At 44.5% G+C, this 18,882-nt stretch overlaps 1 protein-coding gene across 4 annotated transcripts in view; it reads right to left on the reverse strand.

The window, feature by feature from the left end:
* Positions 1-18,882, reverse strand: part of LOC135386075 (homeobox protein abdominal-B-like) — a 53,624-nt gene that overhangs the window by 18,403 nt on the left and 16,339 nt on the right. For 3 of the 4 annotated variants that reach the window (XM_064615794.1, XM_064615796.1, XM_064615795.1), the window contains one exon: positions 6,586-7,270. In XM_064615794.1, the coding sequence (XP_064471864.1) occupies positions 6,586-7,270 (685 nt within the window). Of the gene's footprint in view, positions 1-6,585; positions 7,271-11,224; positions 11,720-18,882 lie in introns of those variants that run through there. The other variant, XM_064615797.1, reaches the window with a different exon arrangement.

Below are 18,882 nucleotides of genomic sequence, written 5' to 3' on the forward strand. Positions count from 1 at the left end.
AAGTTTCTCGAAAACCGCGACGCGCGACTCCTAATTAGAGATCAGCCCGGAGAGCGACGTGGAATAGAATATTCATCCGGGAAGTATACGTATGCATGCGCTGGCTTTTACGCTGGTCGCCTCTGTTGGCATGCGGACTGCTCTATACGCGGGCAGGAAATTTATCTCTGCCGTCCCTACTCTACCTATCGCTAATACGGTCCGTATCTATCTATAGGAAAGGGCCGAACTAATATCGTAATGGGCAGGGCTCATCACACGAGTACTCCTGGATGCATGCGTCGTGCTTGGCAACGTTATGCTCCTCCTGGTATATGGCTAAAGTGTGGCTGTGTACGTGCGTTTCGAGAGGTTCGTTTCGCTGCGGAATATTGGCAGGCATGATGAGCGAACTTTCATGGAAGGACGAGTGTGGCACTGCGGTAAATAAAAGTTGGTAGGAACGGGAGCGTTTTTTTTTTTCTTGTTCTTCTTTTTTCCGTGTACTACATGCAGAGTTTGTGGATTGTATAGAGACGAGGTTTCGTTGTGACGTGCTGATCAATCTCGTGAATTATTCGTGAAGTTACCAGGAACAGATACGGAAAGTTTCGCACTCGTTGAGTAAGAATAAACACATCGATGCTGCTGCTGCTGCCATCTTCCCTATAGCGGGACAGTGCACTGTATGACGCGAGGTCGAAGATATATAGGTGCGTGCTTCAGGGCTTTTGTAGGAGTTAGCGCGGGGAACACTGGACATGAGACAGAGAGAGAAGACATAGGCCGTAGGATGCAGCGCCCATTCTGTCTATGCCGTCTCTGTCTCATGTCCAATGCTAAGTCCTTCAAACGTCATGTATACCAACTATCCCAGTAGTCTATTCTTCTAAGGACACTTCAAGGTCCCTGTATTGTGTCCTCTTTGTGCTGCGAGTTCTATGTGAAGCTACATGGATAAGGCACCAGGCGTACGTACTCGAGTGAAAGCGTGATGCTTGGGAATGTAGACATCATAATCTGTTGATCTGAGAGACGACCAGAAGTTGTAGTTACATGAAGCACGTTTAGCCTCGACACTATTCCAGTAGGCAATACCATAAACAGGCAGACGTTCTCATGAGGCACACAGAACCCAATTAAACATCGTTACGAGGTCCTCGCCTTCAGTTACTGAAGCCAGTGCAGGCACGGATGTGTCAGGCGGCGCAAGTCACGTCTCCCTGTCGGTCCTACGTGGCCAGACTGCACAACTGCGAGTGGCTCTATACGAAGCGTGCTACGCGGGACACGTTGCCCTGCAGTCCTTCTGCCTATATCTACTCTGACGTCTTTTCGCTTTGCCGCGCTCGTTTGTCAAATGAGCGTGACGGACCTAGTAGGTATTTATGTTGAGCGCCAGTAATAGCAGGAAAAGTTTGTGAAGGAGGATCAATTGCAACAAGCTACATCATGTAGGACATACAGGTATAAGAACATCACAACTGTATTTCACGCGACATACATTTGGTTCGCCTGTTTTCGCTGGTGCCTTATGAGTAGTGAACGATGTTCCAACATTGCGCGCGCGTTTATAGCTCGCTATACGGCAAATTGTATTACCTGTGACCTATATTAGTGTCTGACCGCCCTGCTAGCAGAGCGACCACGGTGAAGCTCAGTTTATCGCAATAGATTACCCCTTACGAACGTCAACAACAACAACTTTATTTCGAGATTATGAATGGGAGTTTCATCATTGAAGGAGCTCGCCGTTGTCGGCCTCAGTGGCAGGCAATGTCACGACAAACGCTCTGGGAGGAGTGTGTGTCCTGGGCTGACTTCTAAGGGAACTGTGCCGACATATGTCTGACAGCCGTCTTAGGAAAACTCAGGAAAAGACCCAGACAGCACCGGGATTGCAATCCAGGTACCTCCCAGTCTCGACGTGACAAGGCTTCGACGAGTTCTTGTTTTAAACCGCGAATGTCCAACTAAGGACCTCTCATGTGTGCTGATAGAGCTAAAGAATGAGTGCTTTTGCGCGCTCTCTCGTAAAATCTGTTGTCCACATCGGTTAAAATATATCTTAGTATATATGGTATAGGAACCGAAAGATGATTCTCCTTATTCACTGAGTGGGGCATACAATAAAAATTTACAAATAAAATACACCATGCACTCTCCCCGGTCATGACAAACGTTTGCGATCATCCACGAAGAAACCGAAAAACAAAATGCTCGAGGCAGAAAACCTGTTAAGACTATCCTGGTTAAGAACCTCTTAACTCTGTTAAGGCAGCAGCAAATATGCAGCACCCGTCAAACGTGTTTCAAATCAAAAACGCACGGGTCGAGCTTCGCAATTAAAGGCGCGAATATTAGAGGGGAAACGTCTTCGTATCGGCAACGTTGTTCAATTACATTTAAGCGAAATCCTCCCCACAATTTTCATCGCCAACAGCCTCAACTTCTGGTTTACTTTCACAATCAAAAGTTTTCATAGGCGCTCAGTGGAACGCACGCTGAGCGAGAAGTCAAACAGACCAACCTGGCCATAAACCTTCTTGCGCCGTGTACCTTTTCTCTCTCTTCTTTTTTTTCTTTTCTTTTTTATTTCCACGTGCGTTATTAGCTTCTCTCCTGCCCCGGGGTAGAGGAGGAAGCGTCACTTAAAAAGTGTACGGACGAACGTATACGTGTTCGTGTACACACACGTATATAGACCCTCTCCGAGGAAAGAGAAATGAAGGTAAAGACAAAAAGAAAATGACGAGTGGCGGTCTTGAGCGTTTTTATGATTTTGTTTTTGTTTTTGGATGCTTCATCCCTCATAAATTGACTCGGAGTATATTGATATCTATATAAGGTTTAACTGTGTTGCTGCATTTATTTTTTATTTTATTTTTTTCTCTCCTAGATTTTTTCGTTCGCCTTCATGAGTGAATGATACATGCTACACCTATCGCAACATGCCTGAGCAGTGAAGGTTGCCGGCTGGGTTTAATGTGTTTTTTTTTTTTTCGTGTTCTTTTGTTTTACATATGACGTAAAATAAGGAGATACCATCCTTGTAGACGTTGTGCGTTATTAATGGAAAAACTCAGTGCGCGCACAATGACATCGCGACGAGTGTTACCAGTATACAGGGTGTTCAAAATTAAGCTTTCACTAGCACTTTATAAATAGGTGAACAAAAAGAAAAACTCGTGCTATTTTTCTGACCCTTCAGTAAGAAACAGGTGCTACATAATTAGCAGCACCTGTTTCTTACACAAGTAGCGTAAAGTAATCCGGTTTCCTGTCATCGCTGTGTTTGCGTAGCGCTCGTGAAAGCTTAATTTTGAACACCCTGTATAGGAACAAGAACCTGGCCAGTTGCTCAGGCTTATTCACCCAAATGATATCGTGAGTATGAAATGAATTCATGAATGGGCAATGAACAATATAATCAGTACAGAGCTCAGCGAAATTTAATGTAACGTACTTTACATTACTTTTAAAATGACGACCACCGTCATCGTCATTTTAAAGAATTTTATCGATATCAAGTGCCTTTGCACCCCGGCGCTATTGCATGGGGATGAACCAGTTTTACCCTTCATGAGAACTTTCAACTTTTTTTAGAGCTATCGGCTTTTTAAATGTTTTATAAGTGTATGAGTTTCCTTTTGCTGTGATTTACATCGTAGTTGGTAAGATAACTTGGTTTTAATTTAACTGTTACAGCTTTAGCTTGCCACATATATCACTGTTTTGGCGCGCTACAGCCTTGGTTGCTCGTGCGCCATATAAACTGCAATCATCTTCATCAACTTTACTTTGGGGTGGTATTTTACCGAGCGCATGGACAAACCATACAAAACATACCCCATTATTTCTCACGGCACGAGAATCGTAGATAATACTGTTCACTAAATATTTAAGTTATTTAAGTTGTTTCACTAAGTGATTCATAGTTATGAATGTTAAGGACGATTTCAAAGACGCGTATACGAACAAGAGTCAGAACACGCAATTCATATAAGAACCGTTCGCCGTACATTTGGACGCAGAAGGAAAAAGATGTGAAATACGCAAAATATATCATTCGGTTTCTGCAAAGATCATCAGTTAGGTGAACGCTGACAGGCGAGCATGCGGGCGCCCTAAAAGCAGACCGGGTGTTTCCAGCGTATCGGTGAATACAGCCATTCAAGATGGCCACCATCCATATATATATATATATATATATATATATAAGCTGGGCTCCGCAGCTTCCCTCACGAAAGGGGCTGGCTGGGACGGGTGCACCTCATTGCTCGTGATTCACGTAATCTGACTGGCTTTCAGGGACGGAAAGCAATTCCCTCAACCCCCCGACGGATGCGGCGTGGATTGGAGATGAAGATAATCGAGTTCTGCGTGACGTAACGCACAGTTAAAATGTATGACGTTTGATTGTCTGCACAGATGGGTGTGCCTGCCCAGTTCGCTATCTTGGAGTTTCGCACGGTGAGGCGTCTTAAGCTACAGTTGAAACAGTGTGTTCGGGGTAATCTGATTATGACACAAGCAGCGTTAACAACAGCAAGTCTGGGCAGGGAAAGATACATTGATTATTCCTACCGAAAAAAATGTGTTTTGCTTGGGGTGGGACGGCGCTTGAGTCACCTGTTTCTTGTCCCATTAAGCATAAAAATGCACTCCTATATACTTAAATACGTACACTCTTAAAAATGAACTTCACCGCATAGCACGCTCCTAGCCAACCATCACCTCGAATGATATCGTTATCTGACCTGATTTGTTGAAAACGGGGGGCGTACGCCTTTTTTGTGACAATTGTGTCACAAAAAATGCGTACGCCCCCCATTTTCAACAAATCAGGGCAGATAACGATATCATTCGAGATGATGGTTGGTTAGGAGCGTGCTGTGCGGTGAAGTTCATTTTTAAGAGTGTACATCTCTTTTAAAGGGACTTTATAAAAGGCAGCGCTAGAATTTCTACGTCACAAGAACAGTTGTTTCGTTTGCAAACAATCAGAATTAAGATGTGACTCCATGAATGAAAACAACTCAGAAAAATCACTGATTGGAATTCGTCGTTCCCAAAGAGATTCTATAATTTTTCAATGTAGTTATCTCCACTGTTCCCCACCTGTAGCTACCGCAATTATTCAACTAGCGCGTTCGAAGCGCCGACCTCAGCTACGCCCTTCTGATTTTGAATGCTTATTTTTAATTATTGATAAATATATCCCAATTAAAACCTATTGCTAGTCCCAGCGATGTGGTACGGGAACAGTGCAACGCAATGAGACGGCTTGGAACGTTCCGAATGCAAACCGGAAGACCTGCGCTTTCTGGGCTTCATTCAAATAGCCACCACTAACCTCGCTACGCATGCGATTCTGCTCATTCGATTGTTGAACGATTTTACTTAATCTGTCACATGAAAATGAGAGTTATCAAACATTGTCACACCGAAGCGATCTCAAGAGTGGAATTAGGAACTTGTGACGGTCCGTACCGCAATTAAATAGCCAGCACAGTAGTGGCGGGGGCAGCACGCAGCAGCCCGCTGGCAACAAGGAGAAGGCTCCGTCCGCGGAACGCGGCGCGTCAAAGTATCATCTTTTACGAGCGCGGGGCCTTTACAGCCTGGCCGCCATGGCTGGAACACCGTCGACCCCCTCCCGGCGATCCCCTTCAGCCTTCCTTTCACTGAGTGCCCCCCGCGAGTCCCACAGCTCAAACCGCGACTATTTTTGTTACTCGCATTTCAACACAAGTCCCATCGGCGCTTTTCGAAAAGTAAGGTGCATAATCGCCATCAATGCACGAGGTTAACGAACATTTTTTTATTATTTTTTTTTTCTTATAAGTCGCGTCTGTTTGAAGCTCTCAATATCTGCAGTTGGACAACCCTCAGTTTCACGAAAACTATAGAGTAAATCATACAATGTGATTCGATCGTTGTATCTAACCTGCACGGTTTCTAACAACCTGCCTATAGACTCCTAAAAATGACCCGATATATGATGCAGTACGGCAGAGAGGTATACCTTCTGCATTCTTAATTCGGCAATGTGGGCGTACACCTACTGCTGCACACTCTTTGACACTCACTCTAGTGACAAGACAGAAAGAGTGCTACAGGTGGAACAAGGGCCTAGTGGCTTGTGCGAAAAGCGCTTAGAAGTGGCCTGTGGTCATCAGCTAGTCGCAAGGCGCATATAGTTTTAGCATCATACGTCATGTAAAACCGTTTGCCTAGAAGTCTACGATTGGTTGATCCTCCAAGAACCAACAAACCGCACCAAGGAGCTGTCGTACTGATGGTTCAAAAATCGTCTGTCAACATTCTTGGAATTCCGCTCCATGAAAGTTTTGTGCCATGCACGTTCATTCGATCCGCAAAACCGTTTCTGGTCATATACGTGCTTAATAGAAACGAATTTTCGAATTTACCAGACACTATCGCGGACTCTTTCCCTTGTCTGTTTTGAGACAAAAAAAAAAGTGTTTACTTTTACGTACAAAGACTCGGACAGATAATCTAGAATTGAGGGAAATTGTGTATGTTTTAATGAGTGTGCAAAGCGTTAGCGATAACCTATGTTTTGTATATCATGTCACTCACCAGGCCCCGCAGGCGCATATGGTGGAGGCCCATGGGACTCGGCCGCCGATGCTGCTCTCAAGCCGTACCCGTCTGAGTACGCCGAAAAGCTCTCCATTGGATTCGTACGTGGAGGCGGCGGTGCCGGACCTACGGACGCAGCCACCGAGGCTGCACTCCTCTGGTGATGTTCTTCGGCAGACAAGTAAGCCGGCACCGGCGGCGGTGGTGGAGGAGGAGGCTCGACCCTTGGAGCCGCAGCAGGGTACGCCGTAGAGTACGGACACCATGCTTGTGCCGCGTACGCTTGGCACGACTCGGGTCCGCCCAGGTCGTACCCTTTGGACGAAGACGACCAGAGGTTGAAGGAGGACGTCTTGCGGTCCGAAGGGTAGTAATAGGCCGAGTCCCTCGGTGAGCAGAGGGTGGCCTGATTGTACTGCGGCTCGAAAGAGTCGGCGGTCCAAGCACTCGCGGCCCAAGGCTGGCGAATGACGCCCGCTGCAGCGGCCATGCCCGAATGGTCTGTTGGACCGCAGTCGTGAGGTCCCTGAGCGTAGCCCAAGCGTTTGGCTGGGATGTGGAGCGGCTGGGTCGGGGCCGGTTCGAGGCTGGAGCGGCTGCTGCCTGTGTCCTCGTATAGACTCCCGTTCATCGCTCGCCGCTCCGCTGAGGGTAGTGGGCGCGCAGGGCGTGCGCGAGAGGCCTGCAAAGAGACAACGAAATTCCAGTGAAAAAAACGATACGAACTCCTCGATAAGAGTTACATAAAAAAGCAATTTCACACACTCGGTGGATAACATTGAATATGCGCTATAGGTGTTGCTAATTCCGCTCAGTAAGTTTCTCGCAAATCAGCCGGTGACAAAAATTCTTCAATTGGTTTCTGTTTGACGCTGAGGCAGCGTGACGAATTATTTCAGACCAATAACGGTGGAACACGTGAGAGTTACAACACGCACTAATGCTTGGAAGAAATGTATAATTTCGTGACACAGGGACACAGTGTGACTGATGGTGTGTGTGACAGTGTGTGTGGACAGTGTGTGTGAGTGACTGACTAAGTGTCTTTGTCACTCATTGTTCTTATTGTAGTTAGCCATTTTTGTTTTTCTAGGTGATCTGGAGTAGCCGGCTCTCGTAATGAGTGCCTATTTCTCCATTTTTTTCTTATCAACTCAGCTCAACTCAAAATTTCGTGCGCATACCACCCGTACAATTTATCCGTGGACTATGCGATTCGCGTTCCCTTTGTAACCAGTATATACCAGCTTTAACCAGCTATAAACTGTCATGATGATTTAAAAGCTACCTTCTTACGCTTCCCATCAAAACGAATTCTTCCACGTGTTCTATACTAGCGTGCGGCGACGTCCAAGCACACAAAAGCTTACTATTTGATGCAGAGCTCCATGGATAACCGTGCACGGAAACAGAGAATGCGTGAAGATGGAGTGGCGCCATACAACACCTGCGATCACCTTATTAGGTGAAATTCCACGCTAACGAAGTCCGGTCTGTGACACGCAAGGAATTCCGGGACAGAACGTAAATTGTCACCTAGTCGCCGAGACGACAGGTTTGCTGCTCCAATATTGCCACTTTCAATCTCTTCCCTGCATGGCAAGGACCTTTTTTTTTGTGTGTGTGTCCTCTCGCTCGTTATCGTCCCTTACATGACGTAACTCTATGCTTGCTATGGGAAAACAGGGTCGCACTAAAGTTATTCGAAAGACGAACAGGGAAGTGATGTTCAACGAGGCAGTATCGTATATACATATAGGACGGCGGAATATGTGTATATACGGCCAGTGCCAACTCCATTGTGTTCAATTTGGCGGCTCACTTTCGTTTTTTCTTAGTTATCTTGCTATGTCGTCCCCCTTGCGGCGAATGTCGTTCTAGATGTGTATACGCGTTCTTCTTCGTTTTTATGTCTGCCCACCGAGCAAAAAATAAACATAAAAAATATTGCGCACAACAAGCGATTGTGCTCAAAAGACGTGGTGGCGCACATCTCTTTCCATTCTGCAATGGATTATTTATTTTGCTCCTGTGATGCGCAATATTTAACGTAAAGACCTTTTTCCCCTCCGCAATTTGCGTTTACGTTCGCCGTTTAAAGCAACCCGCGCGTTCCGATAGATCCCCCCCGTGAGCATATGCCGCTGCGCGAACATTGTTTAACCACATATTTGCGACAGGTCTATAAGGCCACAGTGTCACCGCAATCGAAAACATGGTTTCTACCGAGCTCCTTCGAATGCATGCAAGATATATCCGATAACGCGCTTAACACGGCAAAGGCGACATTACTGCCACATAAAATCCGCAATGAACATAAGCTCTTGCTTTTTGATACGCCTAGCACGTGAGCCCATCTTTTTGTGTCAGCTGGACATGGCCCGCTCGTATAAGCAGTATACAGCCATTTTAAAGGAGGTGATCGTCGAGATAAAAGCTTTATGTCCGCAGTAATGTGTGCGAGGCGGCTTGCGCCGTGAAAACACGGCATGTCAGCAGCACCGCGATTATTTGTGTCCGATACAACGTGAGATCACCTGTAACAATTACAATCTACTCTCTGTATTGGTAGTACTAATACTAGCGTGGTGACTATGGGCAGCCGGTAGAGCTTAGCGGAACTTGGTCGCTTAATAATCCCCGAATCATCTATTTTACTCCTCTCCTACTTGGTCTCCTTTCCATCTTTTCACCTTTCATTTCTTCGCTGGATTGGAAAATAATTTCCTCATCCCTATACGCGGCCAGGCTCAAGTGTATCTGAACTGGGCGCCGCTTCCGGTGGAACCATCATTTCCATGTTTTTCTTTTATTCGCTTCATTTCACTTACTAAATAATTATCGACAGCGTAGATTCGGTTCTATCACAACGGAGGAAGTTAAATTTGTGAGTAAACACGTATCCCAAACAGAAGCAAAGCTGACGCAATATTCTAGGTTGCCGATGTATAGTTATCCAGCACGTAATGACCGGCACTTTTTAGAAGTAAATCGTAAAGCCGTCCACAATTTCTTAACATGTCCGGGTGTAAAATCAGAACGAGAACTTTAATTAGAGAAGGAAGTATATGGCACGGCGTACTATAATTCAGTTTTAGTCGTCATGTAAGTTCATAAAGGGCGCCAAAGGAGCCCTGTACCAAGCATAAATGGCAATCGGTGAAATCTATTTTTGCATCTTTTTTTTGCAGAAATGTTCTCAGGAATAAGCAGGGACCGGAAGTGACTGAAGGAAGGAGTTGTTTACAGTCCGAAAAATCAGCCGCTACGGGCCTTTGGGGTATGCTGCACCAAACGTATATAAGCAACACCGGTAGCCCAGGTATACTGCCCTGTGATCAGGACTGCGCGTTATAGGTACGTACTTGTGAATGTTGTGTCTCTCGGTAAAACACAACATGTCGATTTTATGAATTCCAACACGAACGATATATAATTTGTTAGAAAAACAAGACTTGGTATCGCATGTCACCGCGTATTTGTGTAATTCGGATGTTAGAAACAGCGCTAATGTATTGCTGTTCGGATATAAAATAATGTTTGCAGGAATAATACCGAAGTATTGTTTCAAAACGTTCCACGTTGAACCGTACGAGCACTATTATCCGTTTTGGCATTGCTGTATACGTATACCGTCAGTACTACAAAAAGGTAAGGTAAAATATCAGCAACTAACCCTTCTACGCAAAACCCAGAAAACATACTTGGACAGATCTACAGAGAGACTCTCGCTCACTCATATCAAGGTAGCACTCAATATGCTATGCGCATTCACTCCACTGTAATCAGTCTTTCACTTTACGTCTGTGTCTCTTTGCGGAAAGAAGCAGAAATGGGTGTCAATTCGAGCTCAAAACGCTGGATACGAGACTGAAGGAAAAAAGTCCCGACTCAAAATTCATTCGACAATATAAATTCATTCGCCGTTGTCCTTCTGATTATGAAACAAACCCCACGTAAACACTTGCAGGGCAAAAACTTAACAGATAATACGTCGCCACGAAATTTCTTTAAATTTCTTGGAGCAAAATAAACGAGAGATATCCGAGTGGATCTGGTTTAACCGCTTCATTCACATGCACTAATACTAGTCACACAAGCGTTGCGTATCCGGCGTGAAGCCTTTCTGCTTATACATTATAGAGTATACGACCATTCATTTTATGGCGCCATATAAATTACAGCACTTAAGTCGTAATGACGGCTATACGATATATTTATCCAAGCGCTCGCCACGCGAGAGCAAATGTGTTGAAACAAATGAGAACTATGTCATAAAGGCAACTTTAAAACCAACACTCTCCCTCATAAAACTATGGGCGGCATAACCCACACAAACTTGTCACATTTTGACAAGACGCGCGAGACGAACTAGAGCATGAGACAAGACAACCTGCTACATGAATTCGCCGGAAGCATTATTTATTTCGCGCGGAAATATTTCGTCTAAAGCGTAGCGTGCGATACTTGTGTTGGGGTATACTATTGAGTCTGTGGGGCATACTGGCACAATAACGCTAAGTCATAAGATGAAGCGCACAAGGTGACGTTTGGAACTAATTTCGGCGCTTAAGCACATTTGTATTGTTTTGAATAGTAATGGTGCACTGGGTAAAGCAAAAAATCGTTTACTTACAGGGAAACCAGGCAACTGGGGCCTAGCCTGTTGTGACGTTCGAATACGACTCTGCCCAAACAAACGGCGCAGAAGCTGAAGCTTGTTCTCACAGAAAGACGATTTGGTCCTGTCGTTTCACTCCAAGAGAAAGAGGAACCCACAGCGTCCGACGGTTTTCTTATAACTTCCGTCAATGAAACTCCGGAACTAGCACCAGCGTGGTGCGGTGCGCGATGTAGTGTCGGTGCGTAATGCCGGCGGCGACGGAGCGCCGAGCGCGGACCGTAGCTCTGTGTCACTGCCCTGGCTGGGCATTGCGGATCAGCAGCACCGGGTTAACACGTGGGACGGGCAGCGTGCGGCACCACCGGGCGCAGCGCTGCAAGACGTGGTCGCGGTCACCGGCATCCTGACACGCTCCCCAATGATCGCTGCCTGCAAGCGACTCCCTGCTTTTGCCACGAAGCGCTGCTTTCGTTTTCGCTTCCTCTCCCTCACATTCTCTCCTCTCTGTAAGCTCTCTCTCCTCTCCCTCTTCCGATTTTGCCGCTCTTCCTTTTTCTTTATTTTTTTCGTGCTTTATTTCGTCTCTCCCTGACGTTGTTCGATCGGTCCCCGGTTGCAGCCATCCCGCCCCGCTGCGTATTTTCCCTTCCCGTGCGGGGAGGCTCGGCGTGCGCGCTCGCGCGCGCGCGCACTGGATCGTTGTTCCTCTAAAGCCCCTACTGCCATCTGTTGGCGGTGTCGGGAGCTGAGAACATAGCAAAGGCGTCTTCGTTTTGAGATCCGTGTGTTGTGACATCGTTCACTTTGGTCTTTATAACTGAAGCTGTAAACGAGGGAACCTGGTGCAAAAAAGAATTCTGCACAGGTGTCCACCTATAAAATGTGCCATTTCGATATACTAAAAATAGTAGTGTGATTGTATGCCATGAAACTCTTTGATTTCGTCGACAGCGAGAAGGGCGTCACGATTAACTAAAAGCAGAAAACTGGAAGAACGTCTTCCTGACAGAACGACTGTCGGAAGCAAACGGACGATGGTTTAACAGCCCCTGGTAACAAACAATTGCGCCTTCCGTGTCATAAAACAGTTTTATATGTGCAAGGTTGGCGTAAGTGGTTGTCGTAAACATTAGTGCTTTACGTCTCGCTGGCTTTGGTGCGTGTTACGGTTCAATGATATGGAATGCGTACTTGCTTACTAAGCAAGGCACGTGTGAAAACAACCAAGTCGTTTTTTGTATATTTTTTCTTTCTTTTTTTCTTGCGTTTTTCCAGTATAATTTTTTTTTAATTTTGTGACTGTGGTGGGTAAGCCAAAAGCGAGATATTATATTGTAGTAGCCTTATAATCACATACGACGGTATAACACGTTCATACCTCACTGCAGTCATATAGGCTATACGGAGATACTGCTCTATTTTTTTACCACAATTACGTTTCCTTATTTACAGCACGAAAACGCCATCCCGTGCAAGGCGGAGGAAGAACACAATCGGTCGACTGTGTCTCCCGAAAGCTACACGAGAGAGCGACACCGAAGCGCCGGATTCTATCGATTTGCTCTGCATCACAATAGGAGGAGAATGGAACATGATTGTGAGTCGATATCTGCAACCATGTTTTACGGAGAAGCATGCGCACCAAAGTTGCAACGTCAAGTTTTATGCCACCTAGAACCGTTGCATGAAACATCGAAGTTACAACCATTGCCTGAAAACTTGTGAACAGAGCAGCAAAAGGCAAACGACCTGGTGGTTATACGTGAAGCAGGCAACATTTTCCCAGATGAGAGAATATACAGGGACAACACAAGTGGCACAGTGACACAAGTAACGAATTGACTAGGCGCTGTCGAAGAATGCCCCCGCATGTGTTGCCGTACGAAATTGTGACGGCATCTAGAAAGTTATTTAACTTCAGGGTGCATGCGTATAATTGCAGTTCACACGCACAAGCACCTGTACTACACCTGTACACCTGTATGTATGCTCATACCCATATACTTGTATTCGTACATAGCGATTGCTTTATACTAGTGCCAACCACCGTGTAAGCCCGTCCATATAGCTTGATAGGACCACGTGACAGTGATCACGCGACCAACAAAATATGCCCAACACAGTAAATCATTTTACACCTTTATTTGCTCAAACAAGGTGTATTCTTATAAAAACACCCTTTTCTATTCCACAAAGAGTGCAAAAAGTGCATTAGTAAAGGTGTAATATCGACATACACCACGTCTTATCCAATGTGGATCATTAAGGGTGTAAAGTGGGGTGTTGAAACAGGTGTTTTCCGTCGAATACACGTTTTTTTACACCCATTTGAATTGGGAGTATAGTGTTAAAAATGGTGTTTTATTTAGTGAGAGAAAAATTATGCTGGTTTCACAGCTCCGCTCAGCAAGTAATCACATTATAGACGATAACCTGAGTTAAAAGCACAGTATTTGACAGGGAGGGATATTAGAAATTTAGCTTATACCTTTGACTCGTTGCAAGCGTGGGTGTTAATTGCAAAAACACATTCCCGCCACCGTTACAAACGTTTCCCGCCCCACCAAATGTAACGAACGTGCCCCAACAAATTTTATTTCAGTATATGATACATCCGACACGCCAATATAGGCTACTGAGGGTGCCCCATGTCTCTTTATGCCTCTGCACTCACGTTGGTCCCACAGTGTTAACAAGCTAACGAGGCGTGCCTGCGACGAATTGCACTCCGGTTTAGGTTCTACAATGGAACCACGGCTGGAAGTCTACCGCGATCGCGGTGCAGCTTGCCATAGAAGCAAGAACGTTGAACTGTATGTCACGTCCAGTGGTGTCGGTATGCTGCCGCCGAAGCTCCTATTACACTATTTGCGATGGAATATTCGCTAGCAAATAATTCCATCATAAAGGGTGTTTTCAATAGAATACTCCCATTTTAAGGGTGTTTTTGTTTTTAAACACCCATTATAACAGCGTTTTATTAGGAATACACTTAACTAAAGGGTGCATTAGAAAACACCCATCATTTGAGTGTAAAGGCAACACCAAAAAGGTGTGCGCCATGGGACAAGCCATTTACACCAAAAAGTGTAAAAAAGTTTACTGTGAACGATGGCTTTGTAAATATACCGCATTTCAACGTGTTTGACACAACCCCCAGAGATGAAGCCCAATTTTTCTTCTCAGCCCCATGTCCAGCAACAAAACGTATACGATAGTCACGCACACAATGGGAAGTAACTGTGCTGAGGCTGGAACACACAAACAGACAGACACAACGCAAGCCCCCAGTGCCTTAGCACATGAACAGTAGACTCAGTAGACAAGAGTAGACAACAGTAGACAACAGCCATTAGCCAGTAGACAACAACCATTGGTCGTACACTTGACCGGTGATCAAGAGGTGCATGGTCCATATCCCATCGCTGTCTGGCTTTTTCGACGACTGCCATTTTTCTATACACTGTTAATAGCCATCATGCAAGCACAACCACTTGAACCAATGGGGGACATCACGTCAGTATATAATTAAGGAAGCTCACCAGTTTAAACATGATGCTCTGGTTGCCTATAGCAGCAAGGCGACGGCATACAGGTTGCAAGTAGGATGGATTCGCGGAACACCGTTGCACTTCCTCGAAGGTTCTCCGATAAGTGAGGATGTCCGGTGCACAACTACCGCACCATGACAGTCCGAAAGTCACACTGAATTCTGTCACCAAAACTGTGCGAACACGGCCACCAAAGCGACTGATGCGTCGGACACACACACACACTCGCACATACAAAAAAAAAATCGTTTCCTCCTCGCTAGGGGTATAGCGTGTAGCAGGACACGACCGCGCAAGTACAATTTTTGGGAGCTATTTTTAAGTTGCATTTTCTTTTTTTCTTCTTCCGTATAGTTATGAGGAAGCGTTTCGTATATTGCAGAAATACGAAGGAAAGATAATAGTATGTCATAAAAGTCACTCTCCCATGCCAATGTTCCTTTCTGCGTGCCGTCATAATGTGGGCCTCCCCCGTTTTGATTTATTCGAGGTAAAAGATAGGAACGCCATTGGTCGACTGGGTGAACACAGCCGTCCAAGGAAAGCACCACCCCTCGTTCCGACAACGCAACAATGACAAAACTTTCCATTGGAAGGTGCCTCGTAAACAAAGCGTCGCGGTCATTATGCGTGCGAGCCTAATTACTTTGGTACGCTTGAACCGATTCCCAATAAAAGCGCTTTCACATATAGAGGCATGTACACGGAGAGGTCACGACCTGTCTTCTGGCGTTGCCGCTTCTGTTCTTTCTTCTTGAATTATTTGTTTTGTTTTTTTTAATTTTTTTCTTTAGTGTTTAGGAGACGCGGCACTTACAGCTTCAAGGCAAAGGCTCATTCGTTCAGATTGCATGGCTGTACATTGCTCATGGTGCGAGGGGGCATTGAACTCGGGTTCCTTAAACAAAGCATCGATACATGTAATAAAACATTATTCTTGGATTTGAACGATTCTTTGACATCGATGTGAACAAAGGGGCGAATATGACACTATGCTACTATGACAGCTCTGAATTTATGGGCAGACAACAAATTTAGGTCAGAAATAGAGCTTGGCAATATAGGATGCGCGTTACACAACATGAGGAATATAGGCGCAAGCTTACCCATTCCTTATACCGGTCATGTTGACTATGGGACGTCATGTGAAATACCGCGTAGCGCAACTTATCGTACTCTTCGTAGCTACCTGAACTGTCCTATAGCGGCTGGCTGCAAATAAGTAGCGAAGAAAAAATCCACGTTGGTTTAGGGAGGATTTTGCGCGGAAGTATATCTCGCGCACACCACACTGTTGCGGCGGAACACCGCCTGTAAAGGGTGCACCACCTCTCTACGACCGTGGATGTGGGGGAAGCCTACTGCGCACGCGATGCAGCGATGGGGACAAATAACCATAGAACCCAACTCGCAAACCGGTAAATTTCCATTGTACACTTAACGTTTAACACACATATTATTTTTCGAGGTCAAAAAACCAGTCCGATTAATTTCCAACGTGCGAAACTTTCGGTTCGAAACGCTTCATTTTCTTTTCTGTTATTATGCGTTTACTCTAAAGGCGTTCTTTCGGCGATATCAGCTGCCTATAGCCTTTGACAGGACGCCACAAACTAATGGCGTTCTAATCGAGAGAGGGGTGGGTATAATGACATATATCATGAGAAGAGGATACAAAAAAAAAGTTTAGAATTCATTGGCTTTATTCCTTTAATGTGAGACTCGCGCTCTACATAACTATTAGGCAGGCAGTTTGAAAAACGCATATAAGACAGAGAGAGCTTATTGACACAAATATATACTTATGAAAGTTGACAATTTTGACTTCCAGGTAATCCTGCAATACAGTCCCGGCATAAAATACATTAAAAATTGCCACGGGTGAGTATGTATAATAATAGTATTACTGTAATGCTTTTTTGCTTATTATAATACGAGCTTGAAAAAGTATTTATATTGGTATTATAATACTCAAAAATGTGCGTTACCGATACTAGAGTATTACTGATAAGTCTGCAATACTCCTTGAATTGAATTGAATTGAATTGAATTTATTTAAACTTTACAATGCTTAATGAACAGTACAGTTTATACAGATGGAAGACCCAGAGGGAAAAGTATCCCTTGGCCTTCACACTGACCATTGTCCCTGTATTACTTAGCTCTGCTATGCGCTGATTACAAAGTCAACCTGGACCTTCAAACCAGATTCATGTCATCGCACATTTGTATGTTACATTTTTCCCGCTGGCTTTGTCACTCTTCCTGGTGACTAAGAATTCACAAAGCATATGGTTGAGACCATCTTTAGGTCTCAAGAAGGCTATGGTCTCTGTTAACATAACAAACCTGTAGTTTGATATCAATTAGTCGGTTATCGGATATTTATCGGTTTATCAATTTTAAATGAGTTACCAACCCGTCCAAGTTTTAATCATTTTCCCCTACGTTGAACTGCTAAAAAAGGGAGGCGGAAGACCTCACGCTTCCCCACAATCCTAAACAGTAATTTTTTTTGGCGTGGTTATTCGGAGTGGAGCCTGTATTTTTAAGGTTTAACAGCAAATGTTGTTCATCTGCTCTAGTTGAACGACTTTCCTTTGCATGAAAAGTGATTAGACCGAATGGACGAGCACTTGAAAAATCCTATTGTGTAACAGCAAAGGAAATCTACGTACTGAAATAAATGTTGCATGTGCGTTGGTATTTTCTAAAGGCAAGTTCTAAAGGAATATTTTTTTTTTCGTTTTACCAATGTATTGTAATATAGTATATTAGTATACGTATTATGATACGTGTTTTCATCCAGTATAATGTATTATTATTGTTATTATTATTATTATTGTAAAAAATAATAATACTGCCCACCCCTGAAAATTGTACTTCTTAAGAGTCCTAAGGGAGCAAGTCAAACCTCGTGCTGCTTTTTTCTTTACTAGACCTGGAGTAGCTTGTCCCGCAGTGAGCGGGCTCACATCTCCATTTTTTTGTCTCTCCTATCATCAACATCATCATCATCATCTCGTGCTGCCAACTTGCAAACAAAATATAACTGTAAAATATCGACTATTTCTGGTCACGTTACGATTGCTCAGGTGCCTGTGCACGCACCAAGAAAGAAATTCGGTTCAAGCTTAAACCATTGACTAACCCTGCGGATAGCAAGCCGGCTCTTTGCCTGGCTAACCTTTCCTTGATTTTTTCTGAATAAACATATCCCCCCCCCCCCCCTGCGGATATGTAATGGCAGACCATTCCACATTTTTGACCCAAAATGAGAGATATAATGTGTTGAGCAGTTAGTCCTTGAAAGGAAGAGACATAAATGGGGTGGGGACATGCCAGGAGTGAAAGCTGTTCTTCTAAAATGTTCATAATCACTCTCATTCATTTTTTTTTTTTTTTAGATTATATGAATATAGTGACAGGAGATTCGAAAAGGTATGAAACTAATCACACATGAAGCACATAACGAAGCCGCTGAAATTTGCACCGAATATGTTGGACACTGGAGCTGCCTTATCAAATTGGAATATTATTCCATTTAGTTTCGTGAGTCAAAGTTTTTTAGTTTGTTTTTTTCCTGTTAGCACCGCGAAGCGACTGTGGCTAGGAGTGGCGTGAGTCAAAGTGTTTATCATAAATATACTAAACATGAAAATGAAAAACTATTCGCCACATGGTTCGTTTGGTTGGAAAATATAAAAGCAAACCAGAGAATACTACGAAAAACCAGCAGCGTGTACATGAAAAGTATACAAGTTCATCATACCTCTGCGTCGTACAAGGTTACCTGCCGCGACGTGTTTGTATAAACCCTGGACTTGGCGTTTCTTATCGGGAGGAAACTGCATTTTTGCCGTCATGTGCTGCAGAAGGTTATCGTCTAGAACGTACATATATCTGGCAAAAGATGTACGTGCGCCTGGCCTTCTCGTCGCGACATCTTTCATGATGTCCAACACACAAATCGTAAAGCCTCATATAATCTCCATACATAGGATACCGCAGTTAAAACTGTCTCGGCCATCCGATTACGACGTTCCAAGTGGTGGTTTATGCGATCAATAAATGATACGCTGCATTTACCTGAAACTAATGTGTAACTAATCTCTGGAA

This window comes from Ornithodoros turicata, chromosome 2, assembly GCF_037126465.1.
Source record: "Ornithodoros turicata isolate Travis chromosome 2, ASM3712646v1, whole genome shotgun sequence".
NCBI lineage: Eukaryota > Metazoa > Arthropoda > Arachnida > Ixodida > Argasidae > Ornithodoros > Ornithodoros turicata.